Genomic DNA, 21,946 nt, shown 5'->3' on the forward strand with positions numbered 1-21,946 from the left:
CTTAGCTCCAACAACAGGACCAATGTAACACCCCCACTACCTATCCACCACCCTCCTCATAGGGAAGACAGGGCACCTGCAAAAGTGCTCTGAGAAACACAGTGCCATCTGAACATAGATGCTATTGCCCCCAGTTCTAGAAGCTGATAACCAAGAATCAGCAGGCTCTGCACATGGGGACCTGGGGGCTGCTGTGGGACCTGACAAGCAACAAAGGCATCTCTTTGACCAGGTTCCGAGTCTTCAGACACTAGAATCACTCCACAGAATGGAGGCCTCTGTTTAAAGGCAAATGCTGCCATGCAGGAAGCAGGGGACATAGATCCTACCAACCCAGTAACATGAAGTAGGTCAGACAAATGTGTCTTTTTTTTTTTAAGGGATTTTTTTTTTAATTCATGGCCTAGTTGTTGTTGTTGTTGTTTTTAAGATTTTATTTATTTATTCATGAGAGACACACAGAGAGAGACACAGGCAGAGGGAGAAGCAGGCTCCATGCAGGAAGCCTGACGCAGGACTCGATCCCAGGACTCCAGGATCACGCCCTGGGCCAAAGACAGGCACTGAACCACTGGGCCACCCAGGGATCCCCGACAAATGTGTCTTTCTGTAAAAATAAAGCAATGGCTTTATTTTTTGATTGGTAATCCCTGAATCTTCATATTATATTAATAACTCATATCCATGATACATAGTTCCGTCTATAACTTAATCTCCTATTTTTAGGTACAAAAAAAAAATGCTCACAGTAAAACTATCCAAACTGCCACATTCTGCAAATATAAACTAATTTTCAAATAGGATTATCATTTGTTAGAACTGACTCCCTGCCCTACCAACTCCAAGCAAGAGTCTTTTTAAAAATTTAATTGTTTTTTTTTATCGAAGTATAATAGACGGATAATGCTCTGTCAGTTTCTTGGGCATGCAACACGATTCACTATTTGTATGTATTGTGAAATGACCACCACAGCAAGTATATTTAACTTCTGTAACCATACATCATTAACAAAATTTTTTTCTTCTGATGAGAACTCTTAAGATCGGAGCAACTTTCAAATATGCAATACAATCTTACCAACTATAGTCACCAACATTACCTCCCCATGACTTATTTATTTTGTAACTAGAAGTTTGTATCTTAACCTCCTTCACTCATTTTGCCCAGGCAATCCCCTTCACCATCTCTAACACACACTATAGTGTCAGGCACTGTGACGAACCTTTGATTATACATTATTTCATTCAATTCCACCTTAGAGATTATTGGCTCCATTTGACAGAAAGAACACTGAAGCTCAGAGAAGTGACATAAAGGCCATATAACTAGTAGGTTGTCGAGGACCAGGACAGGCCAGTCTTACTGGGAGCAGGGAAGTCATAGAGAATGGGGTTCCCTGGGTGCTGGGGCATCTCTGTACCTGATCTCCCGAGAACGACATTGCTGTAGGAATCGTCCCCGTTGTCTCTCTTCCTCCAAGACTTTCTTTTTGTCACAGCTTCCCAGGTTGATCAGAACCAAGGTGTCATAGAGCAGACTGTCTTTTACCTCTTTATCCAGCCAGGAGTCAGTGGAGAAGCTCGGAGAGTGGTTGACCTGTGTGCAGCAGGGGTGTCAGGGGGTTGGGCTGTTCAGAGCCGAAGCACGGAGCAAGGCCAAAACACCGCCTCCCTGGAGCCACCTAAGGCCAGTGAGAGGCCCTGGCTACCAGAGGAGCAGGTGTGGGAGAGATGGGGAGAGGGAGTCTGCACCAGAGCCACAGTGAGGAGAGAAGGAAGCAGAATCTCCTCTACTTTAACCAGTTTGATTTCAATCTTTTCCTCTTGAGAAGCATCGGGGTGCCCTGTCTTTTGTCTCCCCTCCACCTGGTGGGTGTGCTTGGGTGTGCTTTCTCACATACACAGCATACCATAGAGCAGATGGAAGGGGGCAATACAAAGGGTCAGGCTGGGACATGGGAAAGAAACCAGAGTGATGCATTCAGGACCCTCACCAGGACTGAGGGGGAGGCAGGTGGGAGGAGGGAGAGGACTCAGTCCTGCTCACAGTAAAGTCCGTATGCACTATGTAACATAAGAAGATTTCTAGCAGTTTCTGAAGGCCTGTGCCTGGTGGCCAATTCCGCTCTTTGTGTAAGAGCTCCAAACACCCGGGGCACCTGGGTGGCTCAGTGGTTGAGCATCTGCCTTTAGTTCAGGTCGTGATCCTGGGGTTCCGGGATCATGGAACCCGGGCTTCCTGTGAGGAGCCTGCTTCTCCCTCTGCCTGTGCCTCTGCCTCTCTCTGTATCTCTCATGAATAAGTAAATAAAAATTTTTTAAATTTTTTAAAAAAGAGCTCCAAACACCCATATTCTCCTTCCCACCTATACCTGGGAACAGGGGCTGGGAATGGAGGAAAGGCAAGGCCCCAGGAATGGGACCCATAATTCTGGCTCTGCCTCCTGAAGGCTGACTATGACCACGTACCAACCGGCCCTAGCACCTCTGACTTGGCACCTCGCTTCCCACAACCTCACCTCCTTATAATGGATCCTGAAGGGCCCCTTGAGGGCTGCTGAACACAAGTCTAATTGGGAAGAGAGAGAGACAGCCAGATGCTTTTCTTTCTCCTTCATCTACCCTGCCATGGGTCTGGGGGAGGCAGGAAACTCACTGCATGGCTCCTCATCTGTGCCCTGGGCCACAGACTCCAGGCCACTTTCCATTGGTGCTGGGCACTCAGTGGCCCAAGCCCCTGAGAGCCAAGCTTGGCAGCTCCTCTCTGATCTTAACATCAACTAAGCTTTGATGAAGAATACCCCCTTTCTGGGAGATGATTTTTGTTACAAAAAATAGAGCTGTCTTTAGAGTCTTTCCGTGCCTGAGATCCAAGTTTCCAGGTCTGGGTGGACCTCAAGGAGGCACAAAGAATTCTCTAATTCCCAGCCATCTACCCCCCTCTGGTGGCCACTTCTCAGCTAAGGGAGAAGCCTCGGGCAGCAAGCACAGGGCCTGGCCAGGAAGTTGATGAAAATGACCTGACTGAGCCAGGGATGAAGGGATGAGCCTGACCCTGGCTGACCCCAGTAACAGTGGCCGATTTTTACCCCTCGCCCTGACCCCTCTACCTCCAGCAGCCACGGCTTGAGTTTGTGGTCCAACAAGATGTCAAAGCCCAGGATTTCAAAGCAGGCGCTGTTGAGTGTGTGGTTGGGGAAGCAGGTGTGGTAGTTATGCTTGATGATGGGGTGGGCGGAGATGATCGTCTTGATGATGACATCCTCAATATCTCTCCAGATCTGCTCTGTGTTATAGCCACGGTTCTCCATGTACATGTTAAAGGTGGAGAGCTTCCTGGAAGGAAACTGCAGGCTATGAGGCAAAGCAGCCCACCTCTGGTCATCTAAGGCCATCTCATGCTGGGAACCAGAAGATTCTGGAGAAGTTAAGTCCCCAGAGGTAATGGGGACAGACATCTGGAACCCAGGGAGACAACAGGGCTATGTCAGCTCAGGAAGGACCTGCAGGAACCACAGAGTCACAAGCCTCCACTGTCTGAAAGTGGGTGCTGGTATAATGACGCATAAGACTTGGCTTTTGGTACTTTCACTGTGACCCAGAAAACACCCACTAGGCTGGGGCAGGGACTGGGTATTCTGGGTGGAAAGCTTAATGGGTGAATTAAAAACAAAAACAAAAACAAAAACCCTACATCATGGTTTTGCTTTGATGGCAAATGGTTTCTCAGCCTTTGGTGTTCATTAGAAACACTTTTAAGAACACCTACACCTGAGTCCTACCCCAGCCATCTGACGGGATTCTGGGGACCCCCAAAGTCACACAAACTTTGCTTTAGGACTTCCACAAAGAAAAGGCAGCCCCAAGGCATGTCAAAAGATGGGGTTAACAACTGTCCAGGTAAATCAAGATGGTCTTGATTTCAGATAAATAAGATGTGGTATAGGGGTGCCTGGGTGGCTCAGTGGTTGAGCATCTGCCTTTGGCTCAGGACATGATCCTGGGGTCCTGGGATCGAGTCTCACATCAGGACCCCTGCTCAGTGGGGAGCCTGATTCTCCCTCTGCCTATGTCTCTGACCCTCTATCTGTCTCTCATGAATAAATAAATAATTTTTTTTAAAAAAAGATGTGGTATATATATATATAATGGAATATTACTCAGCCATCAAAAATGAAATCTTGCCATTTGCAGCAATGTGGATGGAACTAGAGGGTATTATGCTAAGCAAAATAAGTCAATCAGAGAAAGACGATTATCATATGATTTCACCCATATGTGGAATTCAAGAAACAAAACAGAAGAGTCTAGGGGCAGGAGGGAAAAATAAAATAAAATGAAATCAGGGACAGAGACAAACCATAGGAGACTCTTAACTATAGGAAACAAACTGAGGCAGTCGCTGGAGAGGAGGGGGCCGGGGGAGGGGGTAATTGTGTGATAGACATTAAGGAGGGTGCAGGATGTAATGAGCACTGGGTGGCTCATGAGGCAGTTCAAATAGCTCACTGGACCCCAGCCAGCAGAGCCAAAAAGTATGAAGCTGGGGTGGCCAGCCAATGCACACTTGCTAAAGGACTGCTGTACACATGAAATGAGAGAACCCCAAGAAACTGCCCCCACTGTCATGGGGAGCCTAAGGACCATTTGGGGAGGGTTCAACACACATATGGAACAACTGAGGATGCATTTATATAAAGACAGATTAGTAAAGGCCACTCAATTCAGAGGCCTACTGCCTCTACCTGTCATTGTCAGGGAATAATATGTGGCACATAAATGAATTTTCCAGATCGCTTGAAGCCAATCCACTCAAGTGCAAAAAAAGATGTGCTTAATTTGCCTAATTGGGAAATAAATTTTCCCAAAATAGATTATATACTTCCTTGCCTTCTTATAACAGACACTGCAAATCATAACATAACCTCTTCTTGATGATTCAGGCACATCACAATGAATATATATTATTGTATAATTTCATAATGCCCAGTGGTTAGCCAATTCAATTTAACACACCAGTTATGTGCCAGGCGCCCTGAGAGATGAAGAGGACCTGGTCTCTGCCCCCAAGCCCTGCCAGATTTCCAGTCGTTCTGTCTTTCCTTCACTGTTTCTGCTAAGTTTACAGCTGGTGGGGGGTTTACCTGGGGTGCAGTTGGCCGAGCTGGGGATGAGGGAATTGGGGCAGGTGAGGTAGTCAGAATGAGAAGCAGATCGCCTCAGAAGAGGAGGAAGGGGAAGAACAGGAGAGGTAAAAGGAAAAGGGAGGAACAGGAGGAAAGAAGGACTCTGCCCAGCATATGGGAGGCGCCTAGAAGGCCAGGGTGCCACTCTAACCCTCAAGGAGGCTAAGCACAATTGAGAACACGTGACAGACGTGTGCACCAAGCCAAGAGCGGTCATGAGGTATGGCTGATGTTGACCAGAGGGTAGTGGGAGTCCAGAGATGGGAAGGTTGCTGTGGGTGGTTTGACTCGGATTCCACAGGCTCGTCCTCAGAGACAGATCTCATCTGATTAACTGAGCAGAGACTCACAGAGAAGGCTGGCTTCACGGTGGCAATATGGCTGGACCAGGACCCAAAGCCAGATCAGGGGAGGCAACATGGAAGCCCAGTGAGCCAGAAGAACCTTCAAGGATGTTATCCCATGTTTTTGGTTGGTGCTGAGCAAAGATGGAGAAGTGGGAATGAACAAGGCCCATATATGGAATGTGAGCCACAGAGTGTCCAACAGACACCACAGAGTGAACAGACAGACGGTGTGGCCCAGTGGTTAAGGGTAGAGACTCAGGAGTTTTCCTTGCAGCTCTACCACCTGTTTCCTAATACGCAAAATCATGCTGATAATAATAATTCTTACCTTCAAGTGCTGTTGTGAGTGTTGTGAGTGGGCTGAGGTGTGTATGTTTCCTAGAGTAGTGCCTGCCAGATAGCAAGTCCCCAACAATGCTGACTACCAGTGTAGTAGTGTAACAATGGATGGTGGCGTCTGGTCAAATTACAGTAGATTGAGAAGAAGAGTTTGAACCTGAATCTCTAGGTACCTGGGAGCCCCATCTCTGTGGAAGTAATGAGTAGAGAAGTCCTCCCTTATGTATGGAGGACGCTTGGCCCCATGGATAGTGCCAAACTCTACATGCACTGCTTTTCTCCTATACATACACTTCTATAATAAAGGTTAGTTTATAAATTAGGCCCAGAAAGAGATCCATAATAGTAACGTCACATGCCTACATCATTCACCTCATTTATCTCATCAGGTAGGACCTTATCATTTCACATCATCATCATAAGGAGGGCCAGTACAGTAAAGGAAGATATTATGAGAGAGAGAGAGAGAGAGAGACACCGCATTCACCTAACTGCAGGTAGCTGAAACCATGGATAAGCAGGGACCACTGGATACGGAATACAGAATAACAATAACATTCACCTGCATGGGGGTTAATGTTTTTGAAGCCCATTCGTACACGTCATCTCAATAGGTCCCTCATGGCAAATCTGAGGATGGCCAGCCAGAATTCATATTTTCCTGTCATTTTATTTTATTTTTTAAAGATTTATTTACTTATTTACGACAGACACACACAGAGAGAGAGAGAGAGAGAGAGAGGCAGAGACACAGGCAGAGGGAGAAGCAGGCTCCATGCAGGGAGCCTGACGCGGGACTCGATCCCAGGTCTCCAGGATCACACCCCCGGCCAAAGGCGGCGCTAAACTGCTGAGCCACCAGGCTGCCCTTTCCTGTCATTTTAGAGATGAGAAAATGGAGGTACCAAGAAGTCAAAGCCTGGATTTAGGGAGAAAAGCAAGGAGGCTGAGCAGACATCAGGTCTGAGGCAGAAGCAAGGCCTAGGTCTAGTGGAAAGAAGGGACACGGGGACATCTGCAGGAGGAACCTTCAAGATTCAACAACCAAGATGACACCAAACTCCCCCATCCTGCAGGCCAGGAGGCAGAGATGGGGAAGTTGAGCAAGGGGACCATTTTGGAACTCTGGGGTGGAAACAAGGAGCAAGAAAAGGCTGAGTTGTAGGCAACAGATGTCAGGGTATAGTGAGGGATGAGCCTGGTGCTTAGGGAGAGGTGGCAGGGTGGAGGCCAGGGGAGCAGAGCAGAAGGGTGAGGCCTGACCTGGGGGGAGAGAGAGGTGAGGAAAAAGAGCAGGAAGGGAGGGGGGTGAAGGGCAGCAGAACAATTCTGCACACTCTTCTCCCTGAGTCCTGGCACCCCCTAACACCCCATCCATCATGGCCTGAGGGCCCAAAGCCTGTTGATGGGGTGTCTTCTCCTAAGAAGAAAGAAATGGGGGTCCTTAGGTTACATGCCTTCTGACTAAGAAAAAAAATCCCTGCAGCTATCAGGGGCCATTTGAGTCTCACAGTGACCCTGGGAGGTGGGCAGGGCACACAGGACAGGGCAGGGCAAGACATATCACTGCCCTCATTGTACACACCAAGTGGAGGCTCAGAGAGCTGAAGAGCCTTGCCTACACTTACTTAGCTGGCAAGAGTCGGAGCCAGGCCTGAAAGCTAGGCCTCACCGAGCACCGGCTCTCGGCCTGCAGCAGCGTGGGAGGCTGAGCTGGTGCCCACGGGCCTGATGAGGAGCTGAGAGCTTCGGGCGAGACGGGTGCCGGCACCCTCCGACGCAGGGGAGACTTCCCCTTCAAGCAGGCATCAGCTAGTGATTTTCCATTTGCTTTTTGGCACTCTGCCACCAGGGGAGTTGGGAAATTTCACGTGCCTCTCTGATGCTTTGAAGCCAAACAGACTGTGTGTTTATCCATCCTTTGAAGCCTGCTGCAAGGGGACGGAGCATGCGCCTTGCAACCGACAGACCTACTTTCTCATCCTGCTCTAACATTTACAGCTGTGTGACCTTGGGCAGCTTAGCCTCTCAGAGACTCAGTTTCCTTGTCTGTAAAGAAAATGAGATGGTACCTAACTCATTGTTCTGCACCTACAAAGGGCAGATGACAACGCCCCTGTCATGGTGTGGTGAAGATGCAATGGGGAACAATGCACACGGACTCCCCTGCACAGGCCCCACCACACAGGAGGCCTCCATAAGTACTGCCTCCTTGTGCCTGGCTGTGTTCACTTCTTTCAGCTCCCCCTTTTTCCTACAACTCAACCCCATCCATCTCAGATGAGACAGGATTAGGATTAGACAATAACATGCATGTAATAACTGGGAAGACTCTCATGCATTCCTCCCATCTCTCCCCTCTCCTGGGGAATCTCAAAGCCAGCCAGCCACGGTCAGGCCACACCAGGCATCGTGACCTATCATTCAAGAATCTCTGTTGGAGCAACACCCCGGAAGCCACAGGCCAACAACTGCCTGGCATGTCCACCTCCCTTGGCTGACTAGCAATCGATAAATATCCGTTGGTTTGGAAATGTCAGAAATGCCCAGGGTAACAAGCATATGTTTTGGGGTGTGTGTGTGTGTGTGTGTGTGTGTGTGTGTGTCCTGCTGGGGAAACGTTCATGTTTATCTCTCCTCCTCCCAACCTCCTAGGGTTTACGATGTAGCCTTCTTTTAATGATTAACAGCCAGAGGGCAGAGACTAAGGAGGCAAAGAAATATTTGCTGAGACCATGTGACCCAAGATAGAAACACTGCTGGGGACTGACAGGGTTTGGGTAGAATCCTAGGCAGCAACTCTGAGCCTGGCAGGGCAAGAAAAGAGAAGTGAAGCAGCTTCCTTACCTCTTGCTTCCAGCGTGAGCGTCTCGAATGAAATTGGAACTGTGCTTATTAATGGAATAATTAGTCAGGTGCATGCAGATCTCATCCTGGGGAAAGAGACACAATTCTGTGAGGTCAGGAGGAAGGGCAGGCCATCCGCTTTTTCTCTGTACCCTCCTGTGTAGCCCCCACGGCATGAAGAGAGGAGGGGAAGTCTTGGGGCTTACTTCAATTGATGAAACAGAGGCAGTAAAGTGGGACCCTGCAACCTGGGGTAGGAGAGAGTCCAGCTCCTCCTGAGATTGGGTGGTTCACTGCCTGAGGGAGATTTCAGAAGTCCTGGGGGATCAGAGGGTGCAGGGTATGGGTGGGGGAGAGACCCATGGCCTTCTCCCCTCAGATACCACAGATCTGGGGCACTAGCTTTGTGGTAGGGCAGATCTGGCCATGACGAGGCCCAGCCTCATCTCTTCCCAGATCTGTGACCTTGGACAAGTTCCTTTTACTGAGTTTTCATTTCCTCATTTGTAAAATGGAAATTATAATCCCTATTTCTGAGGGCTTCTAAGAGGGCTAAACGAAGGGACATCTGTAACCTGGCACATAGGAAGTGTTCAGCAAATGACAGCCATATCCGCAACGCCTTGAGAATGTGGAATGAACTGGGATTTTTCATCCCCCTAAGGAGGAGGGGGAAGGACACATCCACTGAGCTCACCAGGTTGTCTGTGCTGGGGTGGGAGTAAGAGGTGGTGGCGAAGCGTGCTAGTCCTTCCTTGTATGCAAAAATCCTGAGAGGGTCACAGGATGTCATCAGAACATAAATCCGGAGGTCAAACTTGAACCCATCAATAATAAAGGGCTACGAGGAGGGAAGAGAAGTCATGTAAGCTTCCGAGGAGAGATTCAGTCTTGAATATTAGTGCCTTGTCTTGGTCTTGGTACTACAGAGTACGGGCTGGGCTGGGGTAGGGGACGAGGACAAGGTGACTTGACCCGTGGGAGTCACTAAACTACACCGTGCCTCAGTTTCCTGCAGCACAAGTAACCTCCTCCCAGAGATCTCCTGGCAACCAAACAAAATAACATTATAAAGTCCTGTGATAGGGCCCCTGGGTGGCTCAGTTGGTTAAGTGTCTGCCTTTGGCTCATGTCATGATCCTGGGGTCCTGGGATTGAGTCCCACATCGGGGTCTCTGCTCAGCGAGAGCCTGCTTCTCTCTTTCCCTTTGCTGCTCCCCTTGCTTGTGTGCGTACTCTCTCTCTCTCAAATGAAGAAATATTTTTTTAAAAATTAAAAGTCCTGTGATGAAGGACATGTGTCACCATCGAGGGCTGTATTACATGGCAGCTCTGCAAAAGTGTTTCCTACAATGCTGGCCAGTCCTTTCCAGTCCACACATACTTCTAGAGGGTTCCCCCCTGCGGTGAGCTATACCACTGTGACTTCTGACCTCCAGCCATGGAGGAAGGCTGGTTACCATGAACCCTCCAGGACTATTACCCTCTCCTAAATGAAATGGGGCATCCACAGACCAAATGTGCCCTCTAGCTGTCATCTGTTAGAGGTGACAGGCCAGCCTACTAAGGCCAGACCAGCTACAAGGGTACAAGGGTGAGGGATGCTCTGGCCCAGACACATGTCACAGCCCTGGTCGGAAGGCCTGGTCTGGGGAAATTGGGTGGCTCAATGGTTGAGCTTCTGCCTTCAGCTCAGGTCACAGTCCTGGGGTCCTGGGATCGAGTCCAACATCGGGCTCCCCACAGGGAGCCTGCTTCTCCCTCTGCCTATGTCTCTGCCTCTCTCTCTCTGTATCTCTCATGGATAAATAAATAAAATCTTTAGGGAAAAAAAAAGAAGGCTTGGTCTGACAACTTTTAAGGCAGAAGACCGGACTCAGCTTTGACACGCACACACCCCAACCCCCCACCCCCCGCCTCATTCCCTCACTGCCCTTGGTGCGGAGGAGCTAGAGCTGAGGTTGCTATGAGCGAGAAATAAATGACCATGATGAAGAAGTACCTTTGAAATATAGAGCTGACAGATCTTATCCTCGCCTGGCTTGATATCTTTCACTGTCCGGGTGATGAATATACCTCTCCCTTGGCAGCCCGAATCCGGCTTACAAATGTATGTCTTATTTTTTCTTGACCTGCTGTAGTTCTGCAAATCCCCCCAGCTACCAGAGCAGCAGGGAGGGAACGAGATACACCTTTAGTGGAGGGAGCAGTGAAAAGGAAGCCTAGCTCTTTATTTAAAAAAAAAAACCACCAAAAACCAAAAAACCACTAAAGCTATCTCATGTGACAAAGCCCCAGAGTTGACAGACATGTCAACTGGCAAGAAGAGAAACAGCCATGCACGTGGATACATGGTGGAGAGAGGGTGGGCTTTGGAGGGAACTCAGGCCTGGATTTAAACCCAGGCTACACCACTTACCAGCTGTGTGACCCTCTGCAAGGACTTAACCTATTTAAGCCTAAATTCCACTTTCTACACAATGAGGATAATGACACCTGTTTTGTACAGTGGTTAATTATGTAACAGACAGGCAAGGTGCTGATACATGTTGCATGGCCCATGAAGGTAGCTGTGATCCAAGTACTTTGACTTTCTAGGTTTGTAGACAGGAGACGTGGACTTCTGTGTGGGGCACAAGCCCTGACAAGTGTTGTGACCTTGGATACACCAGTCTCTTCCTCTATTCCAGGCTGCAGCTCTTCCCCAGGAACACCCCCACTCCAGCCAGAGTATCAAAGCACAAATACTGTCCTCGAATATACTCTGTAGAAAGTATATTCAGAAGAAAGAAACCACTTTAATGCATTCTAGATCTCAGGCTTGCTCCACTTCTTGTTTTGCATTTGAACTCATTTGCATCGAGATCACTGGAGAAGTCACTTCACTGCAATGTTCCTCAGTGGCCATGAAATCTGGAGGTGACTGAAGGCAAGTATGTTTCCTTCTAAGTTGCTATTAAGTCCTAAAACTTTCCAGACTCGGGAAGTCTGGGAATCCTGGAGCTCTTAGTTTTGAAAAGCAGTGAGTGCAGAGGACAGAGTGGGATTCTTGTCATGTGAATATAATTCCAATGGCAATGCTTCTCTGCACCCCCTCTCCTCATCCCAAAGACCAGACTGTACCCCGGTGACAATCATGTCATCTCGCATTTCTTCTGTTTCTTGGTGCTACGGTCCAGAGCATTTTGTATACTAAGAATGGATGCTCAGTTTCAAGATGGATAAAGCGAGGCAGGAGACAGGGAAAGGCTGGCTGCCATCCATGCTTCTGCCATGGAACAGAGGTCAGGTGTCCCTCCCTACTCCTAATCTGGGCACTAACCATTATCTCACTCCCTCCAGAAGTGCTCACGGTCCTTAAAAATTCAGAAACTGCACAGTTAAGAAGCTGGAACAAGTTCAAAATCAACAGATTTCAGGGTCAGAACAAATTCTCATCCCAACTGCAGGCACGGGTTCCAAGGCACCCAGCCCCTAAATGTCATCTGATTCTTTTATAGCAGAGCCTTGTATTCTCTTAACCTTGGACACACCCTTTATCCCTCCTCTTCCTGAAAAGGAGAGAGAGATGGGAGATCCTCTGGGAAGGGAAGTAGCACTGGGGAATGAGGAGCAAGCGGGAAATGTAAATTGGGGGTGGGTGGCATAGAAGGGAACACAAGTAGGCACTCACTCAGCAGGAAGACACCAGGTCCTAGGGAAAAAGTGGAAATCCCTAGGGAACATCTTTAACATGCGGCTCATATTCCTGGCCAGCAAGTCCTTGCGGCAGATTTCACTCATCCCAGGGAAGTGATTGATTTTCTGCAAAGGAAGGCAAAATTCATGAACAACAGGGGCCATGGGAGTACCCAGGAGATCCCCTCAGGGGACAGTCCAAAAAGTAGGGACCCACTGAGTAGATGTCACCCTTATACGGAGGACCAGCTCTGCCCAGATACCTGGTAACTTTTCATTTCCATCACCCTCTCCAGCGACACAGAGTAGTCCGTCCAGTAGAGAGTCCAGTCATTGGTTTCCCCTCCCTCTCGAAGGCCATATCTCTGGGCAGCCCTACGCACTGCCATGGAGTTGGAAAAAGAAAGGCCTGTTAGTCCAGGAAGTGGGGGAGGAGTGTGGGGTGGGGAGGTTATGTTTCTAGGTGCTCTCAGACCACATGCTGAAGAGAGACACCTCAGCTTATTGGGCCTGGAAGCCATCTTGCCCGGCCTGACCTCACCACTGCCAAGAAAGGAACATGAAGAGCTATTGAGGCATACAGCCAATACCCAGTGAACCCCACAGCAGGTTATCTGGGAAGAATGTTTTATCCGCACTGCTTCCCCTTACCAGGAAGTAGAATTCTGGCTTTCCTCCAAATACTAAGCACAGAATGTTCAGGGAAGATAAACCTAAACTTAACATCAGCCAGAGCCAAGCTTAATTAGAAGATAAATTGACAGAAAAAGAAAAAAGCATACAATGATTTTCAAAACCACATATATGCTATCACAGCCTTCTTCCCCTGTCCCTCTTAGCATTAGTAACTGCGAGCTGACTCCAACACAAACTCAAATGTCTTCAAGGACCTGGAAAACCAGAAGTGCCTTCAGTGACCCAGAGGAGTCAGGACTAGCCTAAAACATTCTGATTTGAAATCCATATAATGACAACACTGCTCTGTAGTACAATGTAGGTCTGTAGGTCATTTTCAGTCTGTGGACTGCTAATCTCTAACTTATGCTCTAGCAAGGAGCAACAACTGCCTTCTCTACAATCAGATTCCCAAAGAACCCTATATGAGAACTACAGAGAGCTGAAATATACACCAACTGTGGTCAAAACCCATATTTTCTTGGAATAAGATTCCCAACTTCTTCAAATAGTTAATCCAGCTAGATGAAGGAAACAATGGGATGTGAAGACACCCACTTTTCATCCTCAAGAATATACAAGAGTGACCCTTCCCAACCCTTTGGGGTAATCCCCTGGTCCCCATCATGGATCCCTTGAATGCAAGTGCTCACCACTCTCATATCGGCAGGTGGAGAGATCGATCACCAATCATCTGGAAAAGAGAAAAAGGAAAGCAAGACAGAGACAGACACACTTGCCAGAACAAGTGACCACACCCAGAAGCATCCGGTCCTGGGCGAGGCTGCATGAAACCCACTCTGCCACACTAATCCTGGTTTGATGAACCCCACTAACTGAAGACACAAATCCAAAGGGTTGCAGAGAGGCAGAAGGCAGACTCAACTGGTACCCTATCCACAGGGTAGGAATTCTGTATTGGGGTCATAACTAATTCTGCTTCAGCTCCATATGAATATCATCACCTCTTCAATCCTTTTGCTCCAGCGGCCCATCAGGAACAGGAAGTGAAAATCTTTTGGGCCAAGGTGTGATCCTGGAGACCAGGGATCAAGTCCCGCATCAGGCTTCCTGCATGGAGCCTGCTTCTCTCTGCCTGTGTCTCTGCCTCTCTCTCCGTCTGTGTCTCTCATGCATAAATAAATAAAATCTTAAAAAAAAAAAAAAAAAAGAAAAAGAAAATCTCTTGGGCCAAATTACTTCATGGTCTCCCTCCTCTTGCCCCCCACAAAAGGAAGTTGTGAGTTAGAAAGTGGACAAACTTTCAGACAACAATGAGTCTGAGGAGTAACTCATTGTCCCCAAAAGGAACCAGGTTTGACAGAATAGTAAGTAGGAACTAAAAGGCAGAAGCCACAGGCAGATCCTAAGAAGTCAGCATCAGCTTCATTATCTTTAAAATGTACTAAGTTCCCAGGACAATAAGCACTTCCTTAAAACAAGGAAATTAAATTATCTTTCTCCACACAGTTAAAAAAAGGGGAGGGGGATCCCTGGGTGGCTCAGTGGTTTAGCGCCTGCCTTTGGCCCAGGGCGTGATCCTGGAGTCCCGGGATCGAGTCTCCCATCGGGCTCCCTGCATGGAGCCTGCTTCTCCCTCTGCCTGTGTCTCTGCCTCTCTCTGTCTCTGTATCTTTCATGAATAAATAAATAAAATCTTTTTTTTAAAAAAAAAAGCATTCTAAACACATATGGAATGAAGATTAGTGGGACACCTGCATGGTTCAGTGGTTGGGTGTCTGCCTTTGGCTCAGGTCGTGATCCCTGGGTCCTGGGATCGAGTCCTGCATCAGGTTCCCCACAGGGAGCCTGCTTCTCCCTCTGCCTGTGTCTCTGCCTCTCTCTGTGCATCTCACGAGTTAATAAATAAAATCTTAAAAAAAAAAAAAAAAGGAATGAAGATTAGGACAGGGTGTGGTTGGAGATTACACACACCATTATCTGATTCTATAAAACTGATCATCAGGTGGGTTCTTCCCATACACCTGAATGGGGGTGTGATTTTGAGCACACACCATCTCTTTAACCTCTCATTAGTGGCCAAGGCCCCCTCCCTTCCAGGTCCCTTCTGCTCCCAACAATGTGGACTCCCATTCCTTATCTTTCAGTCCTAACCTCTTTTTCTTCCTCTTCTTCTTGCCTTGCTGCTGGGCATTCTGAAGCCCCTCGTGCACCCCAGTGTCCTCGCTCACGAAAGCCAGGGTGATGATTTCTTTCAGATCGTCTTGGGAACTGTCTTCTCGCACTTCTGAATCTGCTCCTTCCTCACCTTCCAAAGACAGGCACTGAAGCATCTCCCTAGCCTGGGAGGAGGCTCTGGGGAAATCCCTGCCCACCCTGGGGAGAGAGCAGAGGGAGCAGCAGTGACTTGTATCGGCCTGCAGGGGGACCCCCTCCCTTGCTCATGTGGGTGGTAGACCCGCTCTGAGACCAAGGAAGGATTGCAGTTTAGAAAATGCCACCCCACCTCCAAGGTTGGTGCAGGCTCAGGGAGAGAACTCATTCTACCTTTTGCCCTTGGAGACTCTGCCCTTAGGGACTCACTCAGCCAATCCAGGCTTTGGTTTTGTCCTCCTGGGATTTGCAGGAGCAGGCTGAGATGCTATGCATGGCACCACCTGGTAAACAATCTTAGTGAAATGAGTGAGTGTCTGGAGACAGCCTCAGAGCCAAGCCCTAAGCCTTCCCAACAGAAGTTAGTCCCAGTGGGTGCAGATGAGGGACTCTGAGGAGGTCTGTTAACTGTTTTGACACTACACTGAACCTCCTACCCCCAACCTGCTGCTGATGGTGAATGCAAAGGTAGCTCGTGGAGCATGGGGTCAATAGGTAGCTGACTTAACACAATTCAAGCCTAGGGCCATAGGAGACCTTCAGTGATCCCAACCACAGAAAAAGCTAGTGTCTCCCACACCATGCAATTCAACACAAAAACAACACCAAATGGTAAAACACCGATAACAAGGTCCAGCAAAGGTCTTGTCCCTCCCCTATTCCCATGATGATTTCTTTGTTGTTTGCTTGAGATTTCAAATATCAAATTCTTTTAATGGTTTTTAATGCTTCTGATTCAATAATCCTTAGGGAATATGCTTAGTGTGACTTTGGGTAACCTAGAACAGCCCAGATCCAATTAACTGATCCATCTCCTTCACATCCAGGGCTTCTGTGACCATAAAGCCAACTTTCTGGAGCTCCTCCTCCTCTGTACCTCCAAAACACTGCCAACCTCTTCCTCCTCACTCTTGCCACCCCTGTCCTTTGATGCCCTTGCTACTTACTATCTGTTCTTCCCTCAACTCTTCGGTTTTTAAAAGATAGTAATATCTTCATTATAATTTATTATAATGAAAAATAAAACACTAAAGGGAGTTTATTTATTTTTTTAAAGGGAGTTTAGAAAAGGATAAAGTGGGAAATCACTGTGGCTTTTCTACCCTAGTATAGCAACTTTGTCCCTTTTGCATATTCTCTTTAATTATTAATTTCTAAGCATAATTATTCGTCTATAATTGTAACCATAATATAGAAACAATTTTCTTTTACTCTTTTTTTTTTTAGAAACAATTTTCTATCTGCTTATCTCCCCCGACTTCATATCATATCAGAAACATCCTGGGGCACCTGGGTGGCTCAGTGTTTTGAGCGTCTGCTTTTGGCTCATGTCATGATCCCAGGGTCCAAGGGATCCCGGGGATCAAGGAGTCCTGCTTCAGGCTCCCCACAAGGAGCCTGCTTCTCCTTCTGCCTATGTCTATGCTTCTCCATGTGTGTGTGTCTCTCTCATCAATCAATAAAATCTTAAAAAAAAAAAAAAACATCCTTTTGCTAGTAACAAAGCTTATATGTTTCCAGTGTTTAATGGCGGTGTAATAATGCTGCACAGAAGGAATGTGCCTGAATTTAACCAACCATTGCCCTAATGTTGGCAATGTAAGTTTCTTCCAATTTTGCTATTACATTAATAGCTCTAAAATGTGCACTTCCATGTACAGAAGGCCTTTTACATCTTGAGGATTATTTTTCTTAAGATATATATCCAGAACCAGGATTACTAGGTTAATATAAAAATTATATAGCTTTTGTTTTTGTTTTAGTTTATCTATCTATCTATCTTGCCATGTTGTTTCCCAGAGGGACTCCAACAGTTTGGATTACTATCAGCAATACGTGGTAACAGCAGACCCACCAGACATCTCATGGGAATCACGTTTCCTCCATACCCAAACTTGCTAATTCTAGACAACTTTTTGTATCTTATGGGCCATGTTTTTAACATTACTGCATCCTTCCACATCTTTCTGCCTCTATCCCAAACCAAACTGGGGAGTGGAGAGCTCTAACTGGGAGCCTACCTATGCATAACTTCATAATAAGCCCTTAGAGGAGTGTACTTCTTTGTGTCTTTCAAAGAGTCATCACATACACCATTGCACCAAATGCTCATAACCATTGCCAAGAGGAAGGGCAGCATTATTAAGTCATCCAAAGATCACAACTGGTTTCTTTCTTTGCTGAAGAGGACTGCCCCTTACAGTCAAGCCCCTTTATGATGACACCTGAGCTGGGGGAGAAAAAGTCATACTCAGCACAACAGACCAAGGGCACCTGGGTCTTGGAAGTCCATTTTTCCCAGTGAATAGGCACATTCTTGTTCAAGAGGACTAAGGTCCATGAAATCTTGACCTCAACCTGCTCCCTTGATTTCAGGTAAACGGCCAACTCTACTCCCCGAGCCCTCCACAATGGCCTCTGTTTACCCAGCCATGGAGGAGTGGCTCCGTTTACCTAAAGGTTAATGTTAACTGGAGGAGAGAAAACTGACCCTGAATTCGGCCTCTGGAGTTGTGAGTTGCCTTTGCTCTTTTTCGAGTCCTTGCCCATGTGGTAGGAACAAGTCATAGCTGCCGCTGTTCGCCTACCTCAAAGAGAAAAACAATGGCAAAAAGATCAAAATCTGTTAGTTTTGCACGACAAGAGGGACCCAAGCGCATAGACCAAGGAACGGAGCCTGAGTACTTCTCAAGGAACTGGTTACCGTGGCATTCTCACCTACCTTCCCTGGATTCTAGGCTGTGATACAAGAGTCCCTTGAACGGTACCTGAGTCAGGTGCAAGATGGTGGAGAGCAGTCAATGCTACATGCGTCTATTTTTGCTTTGCCTTTGTCCACCTAGCTTTCTCTTCCCCCGGTCCTTTCCTTCCTGTTTCACCCCCAACACTAAATCCCGTTGACTTATCTCAAAGGCTCACTGACAGAGAATATCTTGCTCAAATTCTGTCAGGGTGGGGATAGGGGGTACATGTGTTGCGTGCTGAATCTAGCCTGCAGAAGTGTTCACTTGGCCCACGTCAGTGTGTTGTGGTGATGGTTTGAAATAGAAGTAGTTGCCAATAACTAGACAATATCAATTTCTCATAAAAATCCAGATTTCCATTTCTTTTGGAAAAATGGGTTCCCATTGCTTCATGCCAGTAATCCCCCAGAGCCAAGTAATGGCTCCCTCTTTAGATATTTTTCAGTCTTTCCCCATCCTGTCCCTATGGTGACCCTGATACTGGAGCCAAGCGACAGTTGCTCTTGTGTTATTATTTTCCTTGTAGAAGCATTAAGAGAGAGGGAACATTTTTTGTATGCCAAGATCATTTCTCTCCTTTAGGCCAGAGGTCCAGCCTCATTGACATCTGGACTGACCTGTCCTCTTTTAGCACATCCCTGGCCCCCAAGCAGCAATGAGTTAGAATAAAAGCTGCTTCTCCCAGAACCTCTCAAGGTTTATCTTACTCTACCAGCCAGAATTCTCTTTGCCAGTCTCAGCAGCCACTCCCTGCTAACCCGGGGGTTCCCACCCACTCTTCTGCCCAATAATTTGGTTATCAAAAGTAGTTTTGCAGCCTTGAGGAATCAAAGGAGGATAGCCAATAAATGCTAAAGACAAGGCCTAAGGAAAATACAAAAGAATGAAAGGGGCTGCCAGCATCCTGAGCTATACATACACTGTAGTATAAGGGCCTCTGCAGTCAGAGATGTGACTTTATTTCATATATATATATATATATATATTTTTTTTTTTTTTTTTTTTTTTTTTTAAGTAGGCCAGTATGGAAGATCAAGAGTCAGACACTCAACTGACTAAGCCACCCAGTGAAGCATCTGATTCTTGAACTCAGCTCAGGTCTTGATCTCAGGGTCATGAGTTCAAGTCCCATCTTGGGCCCCACGCTGGGTATGGAACCTGCTTCAAAAATAAAATAAAATAAAGGAAAAAATAAAAAAGAATCAGATGCTTAACCGAATGGGCCACCTAGGCACCCCCAAAGATGTGGCTTTAAATCACTTACTAAGAGGCAGCTGAAGTTTCCTTCCATTTTAGTGTGGGGTTTGATCTTGGATCTTCCAAGCCAGAAAAAGCCAACCAAACCCTGGTTAGACAGCATGAAAATGCACTACATTGGCCACCAGGGGGAGGGAATGCACCCTGGGATAGCTTCATGCAAACACAAGGCAGGTTATTTCGGAAATCTCAAAGGAGGGACCATAGTCCATTTCCACTTCCAAAGAGTACATGTTGACTATTCTTCTTATTCCCAGAGGTGCTGCAGAGCATGGAAAATATTTATTGCTTTCTTTTGCAAGGCTGAATTAATACAATAATAATGCAAGGTCAATAAACTGGAGGAAAGAATCATTTGATGATTGATTAAGAACAGATAGTAGAGCATGTTTAAAGCTTTTCTATGATTACTGGTCCACCAAGAAGATAAAGACTTCACATCTAGAATGGTGCTTTGAGTTTTGATGCAGGCAGAGTAAACTAAGATGCTTTTCATGGCCTTTTGGCTTTTCATTCTAGCTACCCTTGAAATTTCAGAACAGGGACTGAGTGAGTTCTTAGAAAGACATTGACTAACAAGGAAGGATAGGGGTGCTCAACTGCTCAAAGACTGGACAGTAAGAAGTGCTGAGAATGGCCACATTCCCTGGAAACACTAAGGATCTTGCTGACTCAGGTGACATTTTTCATTCTGCTAAAAACTGAGAGGAAGATGCAATTTTCAGGGCCGACTCATGCCCAGCCATTTTCTACAAAACATTCAGTGCATCTCCAGCAAAGACTGATGGATCTGGATCCAAATCCCAGCTCTACTTACTGGCAGATGACTGTGGATGAGAAACTGAGCCTCTCTCTGTTCCTCGGTCTCCTCATTAGTAAAACGAGGATAATAATATCCACCTTGTGGCATTATTTTAAAGATTAAATTAGTTAATATTTATAATGCTCTTAAAGCAGTGCTTGGTTCAAAATAAAAGCTGTATTATAAAAGGAAAATAGAACAGTAGGGTTAGCTCCCTTCCCACCTCATCCCCAAAATGGAAGTTACATTTTTCCTACAATTCAAATCCCAAAGGAGGACATTCCTCAAGCCCAGAAGAATTCTTCGGGAGGTGAGAAATAATAACCAGAAGGGGGAGGGGGGTTGGAAAAGAGGGGTAGGTGTATTTATTTGCAGAGGGCTGGGCTGGCAATCCAAAACAGAAGAGTCTCTCTCCCTGGAAGACTTCTCCACTTAAAGGAAGAAAGGTGATCAGGAGAAGGACCCAGTGATGAGGAAGGAGGAATCCTTTTGCGATTCCCAGGGATCTAAGGGACAGCTCCCCGGGGCACACTAGGTTTGGGAACTCGAGGGAAGGCAGGAAATGAGGGGAAGTGGGGACAGGAGGGAATATGGAGCTAGGAAAAAAAAGTTGGCGTGTGGCAAGGTCCTGGCATCGGAGTCTTGAGGATGATAAAGAGAGAGGGTATTTCAGAGGTGAACGCGAGTATGGGGCTGGGAAGAGATGAGCTACCACGCCAAGGGGGAGCAGGGACCCGGAGGGTGAGCGGCTTTGCTGGTAGAGCGCCACCGGGGAGGGCCGAGGGGGTAGGTAGCCCTGGGGAAGTGGGCATCGAGGGGGACTTTGGGGGTAGGGCGAACCGGGTTTCAGCGGGGAGCACTGGAAGGCCACGATCTGGGGCCGGCACCAGGTTTGGGGGACTCTTACCCGCGATTCCTATTCCCCGGTCTTGCCCCGGCTCTGCCGCCCGGACCGCTCGCAACCACACCTGCTGGCCCCCTCCTCAAAGGGTTAAGCTCCCATTGGCTGCCGGACAACACTAAGCCCAACCCCCGCTCCTCCTAACTTGGGGTGCGTTCAGCCGTCATAGGTTTATTTGCATATAGGACTTTCTAGGTCTTCGATTGGCCCCAGAGGCAGGCTGTTGTGCCCCCGCTCCGTCCCGAATCCAATTAACCGCCCCTGCGCTCTGAGAGGGCAGCGCCCGACGTCGTCCCGGGAGACGCGGAGGACGCTTGGGCCGCGCTCCCGGCGCCCCGGGGCCCCGCTACCGCTGGGCCAGCGCGGGTCCCCGCCCTCCCGGCCCGCTCTGTCGGGGCGTCGGGACGTCGTGCGCAGGCGCAGCCGGAGCCTCGGGGCCGAGCGGACTCGAACCGTCCGCCTGGGCAGCTCCAGTGGCTGCGAAGGGGAAGCTGCGTGGGTTTAGCTGGGCGCTAAAGCCGGTACTCAGGCCCTCTGGGGAGGGTACATAGCCCAAACCAGGACCAGGGGGAGCCCTGCAGAGAGCACGGATTGAGCCCCCAAGTCGAGGCCTCAGGCATGTGTAATGTGGGCAATTGACATCACCTCTCTGGGCTTAGCTTCTCTAACGGCGAAGTAGCTAATCTCAAACCTACAAAGAACCGCTCTGGCTTATTGAATCATGACATCTCAGAGCGTGGCGGGGTCGTGGCCCTTCTACTGACCTGGCCCATGAGACAGAGCCCCCCCGGGGCTCTGGCGTCTTGTCTTGGCTTCTCACAGCGACGCTTTGACCT

The 21,946-nt window shown here is 47.9% G+C and overlaps 1 protein-coding gene across 6 annotated transcripts in view; it reads right to left on the reverse strand.

Moving 5' to 3' along the window:
- The window catches only part of TTLL6 (tubulin tyrosine ligase like 6), a 48,260-nt gene extending 26,860 nt beyond the window's left edge, over positions 1-21,400 (reverse strand). For 4 of the 6 annotated variants that reach the window (XR_007413208.1, XR_007413207.1, XR_007413206.1 and 1 more), the window contains exons 1-8: positions 13,726-13,766; positions 12,661-12,779; positions 12,393-12,523; positions 10,722-10,878; positions 9,417-9,560; positions 8,720-8,805; positions 3,111-3,336; positions 1,422-1,597 (exon numbers count right to left, since the gene is read on the reverse strand). Coding sequence is in view for 3 of the 6 variants with exons in the window: in XM_025440258.3 (XP_025296043.2) it covers positions 1,422-1,597; positions 3,111-3,336; positions 8,720-8,805; positions 9,417-9,560; positions 10,722-10,878; positions 12,393-12,523; positions 12,661-12,681 (941 nt within the window). In the remaining 3 variants the exon portion in view is untranslated. Of the gene's footprint in view, positions 1-1,421; positions 1,598-3,110; positions 3,337-8,719; positions 8,806-9,416; positions 9,561-10,721; positions 10,879-12,392; positions 12,524-12,660; positions 12,780-13,725; positions 13,767-15,187; positions 15,410-17,897; positions 17,991-21,116 lie in introns of those variants that run through there. The other 2 variants (XM_025440257.3, XM_025440259.3) reach the window with 2 other exon arrangements.
- Between the last annotated feature and the right edge of the window lie 546 nt (positions 21,401-21,946).

This window comes from Canis lupus, chromosome 9, assembly GCF_003254725.2.
Source record: "Canis lupus dingo isolate Sandy chromosome 9, ASM325472v2, whole genome shotgun sequence".
NCBI classification, from domain to species: Eukaryota; Metazoa; Chordata; class Mammalia; order Carnivora; family Canidae; genus Canis; species Canis lupus.